This window comes from Aulonocara sp. 'chitande type north' Nkhata Bay, linkage group LG7 (assembly GCF_057382095.1).
Source record: "Aulonocara sp. 'chitande type north' Nkhata Bay isolate Kocher_YH1m ecotype deep benthic linkage group LG7, A_spYH_male_GT1.1, whole genome shotgun sequence".
Classification (NCBI taxonomy): Eukaryota; Metazoa; Chordata; class Actinopteri; order Cichliformes; family Cichlidae; genus Aulonocara; species Aulonocara sp. 'chitande type north' Nkhata Bay.
In genome coordinates, this window is record NC_141350.1 from 65,136,765 (window position 1) to 65,145,274 (window position 8,510).

An 8,510-nucleotide genomic window follows, 5' to 3' on the forward strand; every position below is an offset into this window, starting at 1 on the left:
ATATCTCTGTATATTGTTTTTCTTTATTCATTAAAGTTGCATTTCACAAAACTCATCGACTCTGTCTGACAGTGAATGTTCAACTGTGCTTTTATGCCGTGGCCTTCTCTTTGAATTCATCAGAATAGTGAATAAAATCAATAAAATATCCCACATAAACTTTAAAATATGCTCACTTTCCTTTAAAATACAACAAATTTTAAACTATAAAAATGCTGGTGAAAACATTTGAGTAAAAATTGTTTGTCATTTTAGGAAAACTTTATAACAACAATCACAAGGGTGCTGAATTTCTCGTCTTGCACCCAAGTTCAGGTATGCTTGTTGTATTTATGTAGGTGCTTGTTAGTGGTGAGCGCTGCACATTCGGGACTGTGGGAATCATTGAGACACTCAGACACTGAGCCATGGCTCTGTGCTACATACAGAGATTTCTGCACCTCTTGGTATTTAGTGACACTTTGTATATAGTTTATTTTATGGCAATGACAATTTTATTTAGCTAGTACATTTCATTACAAGCCAACTCAATGTGCTTAACACAGAAAAACATAAAAACCCATGTTGGTTTACAATGCCAAAGGCAGTGAAAACGGCAAAATACAATAAAACTGTTCTGTCGTGATGGGTCATCAGAGTCTAATCTCCAAATACATTAACTATCTCACTAAATCATGTTTAAATTCTTCCAAGTGATCTTTCCTTATGAAATAGTTCTTAATGATAGAAAGCAATTCTCATAATCTTATTGCTGTGATTATCAAAACTAAGAATGATACCAATTCCTGACTTGCCGACTGTATCTTAGAGACAGAGGTGATAAATATGAAAAAAATTGCCTCTGACTTCCTGTAACAGCAACTAGTATTTCTGTCTTTTCTCTGATCAGTTCTAAAAAGTTTTGATACATCCAGCAATTAATGTAATCAGTTAGCACATTAATGTTCAAGGAACTGACCTCCCAGCCCATTGTTCCTACAGTGGTGGTAGTTTCAATCATTATGCAAATGTACTGTTTATAAGATCGGGGAAACCTGCAGTCAGCTGAGACTGAAGAAGTCACTCAGTTGAGTGACGAAACGTTTCTCCCAATTCAATTCAATTCTTCAATTCAATTCTTTATTTATTTGTCACATGTAGTTATAACTAGTACAACACACAGTGAAATGTTTTTTCCGGCTAAAAAGTACTCCCCCCCCGACTGTGCATCTTACTAAACTTATAATAAAAAAATATCTATATAAAAGTATAAAAATGTATAATATCGTGCAAAATATTACGCTGTAATAGTTAAGAGCTATAGGGTACGTATTTACATAAATACAGATGTAAATGATAAAATACAAATAAAAATAAGGATAAAACTCAAAAGAAAATTATATACTGTGTATGGAATTGTCCATCATGTTGTCCGATTTGTGTTTTGATTGAGGAGTCTCACTGTTTGTGGGTAAAAACTCCTCCTGAACCTTTCAGTTCTTGTTTTCAGGCTACAGAGGCGTTTCCCTGACCTCAGTGGCCTGAACAGTTTGTAAGCGGGATGGCTGGAGTCGTTAGTGATCCTGATGGCCCGGGATCTGCACCTTTCAGCGTAGATGTCCTGCAGTGTTGGTAAAGATGTTCCCATAGTGCGTTCAGCTGTGCGCACGACCCTCTGCAGGGCTTTCTGTTGCTGTACTGTGCAGTTCCCGTACCACACCGTGATGTTATTACACAGGATGCTCTCAATGACCCCGGTGTAGAATCTCCTCTGGATGTTCTTGGAGATCTTAAACCTCTTTAAACGCCTCAGATGATAGAGGCGCTGTCTGCCTTTGCTGATGAGGAAGTCCGTATGTGTGTTCCAATTAAGGTCCACTGAAAACATTACGTCCAGATGAACAGAAGAATTTTGGGGGTTCTGTTTATAAGTTGATAAGTTTGTGAACAGAGGTTAGATCATCAGAGGAATGTGATAAGTACAACTGTGTATCATCTGCAGAAGAATGGTAGGCTATATTATGATTCTTTATGGCCATACTGAGTGGAAACATGTAAAGGTTAAATTGTAATGGACCCAGGACAGACCCCTGAGGAACCCCTTGTTGAATTTTCATTTGTGCAGATCAGAAACTGCTAGTTGAGACATAAAAACTTAAAAGCCCTTTAGATACACAGAGAGGCATCATCAAAAACCGGACCTGTCAAACCAGCTGTGTCATGAAGCCCTTGAATCAGAATGTCAGTGCTGAAAACAGCAGTGAGATCAAGAAGGATTAAAATCTAAACTCTTAGTGAGTCACTATTGATCTTTAGGTCAGTGATGACATTACAAAGAGTTGTTTCTGTGCTTAATTGGTTCTGAACCCTGACTGGTCATAACGACTGTGAGAAAAAAGGAATTTATTTTATTTGTCATAATACTGTTGTCAAATAGTTTACTGAGAAACCTCATAAAGCATAGTGTTTAACTTGGTCTTTAATATTCCACTGTAACATATCCTTACATGTTCTACTTGTAACTATAGTGCAACATAGAAATTATTCATTTAGAGAAGTAGTTTTATGTCATTTACCATGGCACACTGTTTCATTATAATACGACTTCTGTTTGCCAACATGTAACGATGCTGCACAGCAGGGTCATTGCATTTCATAAGCTGGTTTGCACTGAATTGCATGATTTGTAGTATAAGTGGTGGGACTGCCACATAATAATGGGCCACGACTGATTAACACATGAAGCTATATTGTTACATCCAGCCTGTGGGCCTTGGGTTTAACATGTGTGGCATACACCGAAATAGCCTTATCACCTTTATAAGCTTTGATCTTCACCAGTTTAACTGAAAGAACCCAGCGTCCTCAGATGCCTTCGGATGAATTCACTGCTTCTGATGAGTCATTTCTGTCTTCTTGATTTGTGTTAAGCTGTATTTTTTCAGTGTGAACGACCTCAAGCTGCTGTTCACTCTTTGTACAGGAAAGGTTTTGTCTGCCACAGTTGTTGATATAATCTTGTTGAAGACAGCCAGAGCAGTTTTATTTTGTCACTGTGCTTATTTGTCTTAAATGAACTACAGTGTAAAGCACTCTGGAGCACAAAGCTTCACTGAGGCAGCTGTTCTTTAGAAACGTACTATAAGTTTGTAGTGCAGTAAGATGTTTACTTGTTTACACAAGCATTACGTAGGAGTACGTAATGATAATGGGTATTGCTTTATAAATAACTGGACATGAATAGTTTGAGATCAATAAATAATGTTGTTCTACTACTTTAAAGCTATATCACATTTTGGGGTCAACTTGAAGGAAAGGCAGATGTGAAATGTGACATGATATTCTAAATCTTAATATGGTACTTTCTAAATGTTCACAATACACAGCACATTTGTAGGGATTGTAGTTTTTAAGTTATGAAGCTTGTTGTCAATTTTCTGACAAAATCAAGCGTTAAGTTGACCTTGAAGAGCTCAGTGGAAATAAGCCAAATTTTAATGGATTGTTAACATGAGCTCTACTCTCCTCCTAAAGGTTTATCTGAACCAATGCAAAACCTTTCTTGCAGATTCCAATTTAAGTGACAAAAACTCACATTTCTTTCTCAATATTTTGGGTACTCATCAGGCAGGAGACCAACAACCCCATAGTCAGTGCGGAACAGTGGTGAAAGAAAAACAGCTTTTTTTCATTTGTGTTTGTTAAGTGGCAGCACGGTGGCATGGTGGTTAGCACCGTTGCTGCACAGCAAGAAAATCTTGAGTTCAATTCCATCATCAGGCTATCAGGCCTGCAACAGAGGCAAAACAAAGATGAAACAATCAAGCGGTGACAGATGTTGTAAACAGACACCAAATATTTTCACTCATCAATGAGACCTGAAACCCAGGCACCGAAGTGACTGAAGACGTAGTGAAACAAACAGACGGAGGCCAAATTCTCACAAACTGTTCCCTTGAGGAGCGAAGAAAGCAGGTGAAACATGCCAGAGGAAAACATTCCATAAGAATTTGCTGCCAGGTTGTTTTACTGGAAGTTTGTTATTTATCTAAGACGTGTTGTGTTTGTGCAGCATTTTCAAAACTATCATAAAGTGTATTTAGGTTGGTGTCAGGAACATTGTGCCAACTTGGAAGTCAAAAAGCAGCAATAAAGGCTCAGTTTTCAAATACAGTCTCAGTATCTTTATCCTGCAAAATGTCCAGCAGGACTGAATTTTTCAGACATGACCAAACACAGTGCGTAGAAGTTCCTGCTGAGGCCTTGCAGTTCAAACAGAGGTGGAAGCTGATGATTCATTTGTGTTTTATGTGGTGAGAGTTTCACACGGTGCAGAATTTTACATTTCAGCAGGGTTACGCAGTACAGTTACACACTGATAACTTTTTTGTATGATCCCAAATCACATCCTACTCTTCTTCAGTGATGTCTACAGCAAGTTTATTTTTCCACACCTGTGCTACAGCATGGATGCTCATTACATCCAACACATCAGTTTGATTCAAGGCACTGTAAAGATGAGATATGGCTTTCTTGGCTGGACCTGGGAGAAGTAATTGCTGATATCCTGCTTTTAATATTGAAAGTAGTTTTTTGGGGGGTTTTGAAGTCTGAGAACTGAATGTATCTAAAAAAGAAAGTAAAGTTGGGGATGTTTATTGTTTACCACAACGATGCCTGTAAGTCTGCTTCTAGTGCTTTGTTAGTTCTTTGAATTTTCTGTCTTTCTCTTTATTGAAATGGAGAGTGAGACAGAGCGAGGACATAAAACAGGAGCCTTTAATCTGTATCCTTTAATAACAAATTGTGTTTTTGTTGATGTTTGTTGCCTGATGAGCATTAGCCTTAATCATTTCTGATATGCTGTAAGTCATTAGAAACAGACACAATATTGAGTAATCCCTGTTTCTTTTGTTGCAGCTAATTATGCAGAGACGTGCACGGCAGGTCTCACCACACTGCCGCTGATGAAGTAGATGATAATAAGATGTGTTCAGCTGAAGAAAGAGAAATCCAATCTCCACTCAATGATCAAGCTGGGGGAAAGAGAGAAACTGAAAACAAACCAACACTCATTATTGTCAATGGGGCCCGGAGGCCAGTATGTGGGTGGGGACCCGAATCAAAAGACAGGCGGAGGGTTTTTCACAAGCTTTATTATAAACAGAGAGATAAGCAATGACACACCATGGAAATGTGGCAGCGAGAAGATGGTTTCTGAATTTGAAGCTTACTTTGCAGGTTAGGAGCGTAAGGTTCTGGAGGCCTGCTTACCACAGTTAGGTATCTGATGAACTGGCCAGTCTCCATAGCCAGTCTTGTTAATGCTCGCACTCAGGTGGGGCTCGGGCCTATGCAGGACAGTAGTGATGACAGGGTCTCTCATTGGTACATCCCACACTTTATGGTAGGTTGTGCTACTGGCTTTAAGTTGGCCTCTAGTGTTGTTCGCCATCCAGTCCATCTATAAAGATAATGCATGCACTGTAATGACTTTGAACTGGCGCTGAATACATCTTAAGTGCTGCCTCGCTGATTGCTGTCAATGGATATTGACAAATGGCTATAGCCTGGAAATATGGTGCACCTACCATTCAGCAAATATACAACATGTAAACATAATACATACATACTACATAATATAGTGTGGAAAAACTGAGTATCAATATACAAATGGATCAGATATCAGCAAATGTTTCAAATGTTGTCTCGCGATTCTACTGTCGACTTTCACTGCAGCCTGAGTAAAGGAAGGTTGTGCAGACAGTGAAGATTGGGACTAAGCATGCATTATCAGTGCATGTATTTATTGGTAGAGCACCGAGTGGTTTGTTTGAGCGTTTTATCAGATATATTGAGTCCCTGAAACTTCCTGTTGTCTCATGGTACAGAAAAACCCCAATCTATTAACCACCTTTGGGGTTGTTGATCATTTTTCCAGTTTCTAAGAAATGGTTTGAATATGCAGATGAGAACGAGACTTAAAGCAGGGTATTCGGACCGATCACTCAGACATCTTCTGAAACATCAGGATCATCAGGTCTACAGTGAAGTCAGCATGAAGACTCTCAGCCTGACAGTGGGACTGCTGCTCGTGCTGTTCACCGTTTACCACAGCGATGCCTGTAAGTCTGCTTCTTGTACTTGTGTTAGATCAGTTTTTGAATTTCTGTCTTTCTCTGCATTCAGACACAGAGTGAGACAGAGCGAGGACATCAAACTCATATAAGTTCATGGTCATGAAGACCAGTGTTGATCTTAAATTCTTTACTGTAATTAAAAGTCAGATTGAATCCTCGTGTAAACAAGTGTAGTCACATGTTCGGCATGTACTTCACTGAGACAGACTTTTTTAAAACTTAAATTCTTTTTTCTATTTTCTATGTATCTCTGTCTTTTATGTCTTTGCTTAATAATCTTACTCCAAGACATAAAATAAGAGCCTTCAAATGGTATCTTTCATTAAGATATAACAAATTGTATTTTGTTACTTAATGAAGCATTAAACTTCATTATATCTGGTATGTTGGAGAAGCAGCCACAGCACTGAGTAATTCCTGTTTTTCTGTTACAGCTAAGGCAATGATTACTCCTGACCTTTGCTGTTTTCGCTTCTTTGACAAACGGATCCGAAAGGCGAACATCGTCTCCATCGTGAAAACTCACAGACAATGCCCCACACCAGCATTTGTGTAAGTTTGTCTTTCACTGTCTCTTTGATTCGATCACTAATGTTTACCAAGAAGTCATATCTAGGGATTGAGAGTAACGTAGTTTCTATTCTCTGTATGTCCTGTACATGTGGCAGAATTGACAATAAAGTTGACTTTGACTTTGACTTTGATGTATAAGCAATGTATGATCGTCCACATTGAAGCCATAACTCTGCTATTAAGAGTAAAATGTGTAAATATGAGAGCAAAATAATGATTCTGACTTTTCTACAGGATCAAGACACCCAGAGGGCTTTTCTGTGTGAAACAGACTGCAGAGTGGGCAATGGAACAATTTGTCAAACAAGAGAGAGGAGCAACTAAACCAACGCCACAGTCAACAGCTCAAACATCTTTCATGACTTCGATGAATGCTACAAGCCGAAATGCATCAGTCACTCCATGAAGTTCCTTCAGAAAGTTTTTATTTTTTGCATTATCACAATATCAGCCTAATAATTTGTGGATTATGTCAAACCTCTGGCAAATAGTTTTCAGTATTTAGTTAATGAACAAAGCTATTGGGGCACATCTGAATCTTTGAATTCAGGTCTTTTCTGTCTTGTTGCCGCAGGTGTATCAAATCCACCAAAATGCCATTTAGTCTGTACAAACACTTGTGAACGTCCGAGTTGTTATGTTGACCCAGCTTGATGTGACAGTATCTCAATATCTCAGTTTATAATGCAACAATATATAAAAAACATGTATCGAATCATTTGCTTTCACTATGCCATTTAAACGCTGCATTGTTTTGCTTCATCCTGCATTAAAGTTTCATTTCACAAAACTGAGCGACTGAACCTGGAACAACATTTATTATGATGATGTGGGAACAACACCGACACGAGGATAACAGATCGTGCCCCTTTGTAACAGTGAGGCAGACCATGACAAGTATAGTGGAACAAGAGGCATTTATTCACCATATAGCTCAGAACAAGACAATGAGAGATTTTTCAAGCCTTCTCTCTTCACAAAACAACAACCATCACCCTGACTAATTGAAGCTGGCATCCTTAAATACTCTCAGCTGTCACAGGCTAAACCATTATTCCACTAACAGGTGAGTTCTAAAATCCCACCCCTCCACCACGTTATACAATACATACATTTCAATGAATAAATATATACATACATTTTACATTTTCATATTAATAAATATTTTACACTTCTGACACCATATCCATTATTATAAAAACCCCCAAAACCCCAAGACAAACGATTCCCCACACTCGATTAACTCATGGCCTCTCCCACAACCAATAAATGGTCTCTGAAGTCCTGGAAACGTTTGCCCCAAAACCCTGAAGAAGACACAGGAAAGAAAGGTGAGTAATCACGTCTCGGTCACTTCTTTGCACCACCTTTATTTCTAGACTTGTCACACACACATTTGCGTTAGTTCTCCTTACTGGTAAACCTTATTTGCTCTCAATCACAACCTTTCCTTTTCACAGACAACGACTACATTTCTTGATGAGTAGCAGCTGTGCAGGACCTGGAACAAAGGCTACCAACTAATTTTAAAATGCACAATAAATATTCAATATCCCCAGATTCCACCAACATGTCTCCTGCCACACCAGAGGAGACAAGACTTTAGACCATGTGTATTCCAACCTGGCTGGAGCCTACAAAGCCACACCCCTCCCCCACATTGGACAATCGGACCATCTCTCCCTGTTCCTCACACCTCGGTATTCACCACTCATCCAACGTGTGAAACCTGCTGTGAGGACAATTAAAGTGTGGCCAGAGGGGACAGACGCAGTGCTCCAGGACAGATTTAAAAACACAGACTGGAATATGTTCACG

The 8,510-nt window shown here is 38.9% G+C and overlaps 1 protein-coding gene across 1 annotated transcript; it reads left to right on the plus strand.

Moving 5' to 3' along the window:
- The first annotated feature begins 5,983 nt into the window (after positions 1-5,983).
- LOC147326649 (uncharacterized) lies at positions 5,984-7,486 on the plus strand. The gene is made up of 3 exons (XM_086302644.1): positions 5,984-6,104; positions 6,554-6,671; positions 6,927-7,486. The coding sequence occupies exons 1-3, from the start codon at positions 6,038-6,040 to the stop codon at positions 7,096-7,098; spliced, it is 357 nt and encodes a 118-aa protein (XP_086158770.1). The 5' UTR covers positions 5,984-6,037; the 3' UTR covers positions 7,099-7,486.
- The last annotated feature ends 1,024 nt before the right edge of the window (positions 7,487-8,510 follow it).

Excerpts from the sequence above, each read along its gene's own strand:
- LOC147326649 (XM_086302644.1), top strand. The coding sequence starts at position 6,038 with ATGAAGACTCTCAGCCTGACAGTGGGACTGCTGCTCGTGCTGTTCACC. Across the intron at positions 6,105-6,553 it reads CGTTTACCACAGCGATGCCT|CTAAGGCAATGATTACTCCT; the intron begins GTAAGTCTGCTT and ends TTTCTGTTACAG. Across the intron at positions 6,672-6,926 it reads TGCCCCACACCAGCATTTGT|GATCAAGACACCCAGAGGGC; the intron begins GTAAGTTTGTCT and ends ACTTTTCTACAG.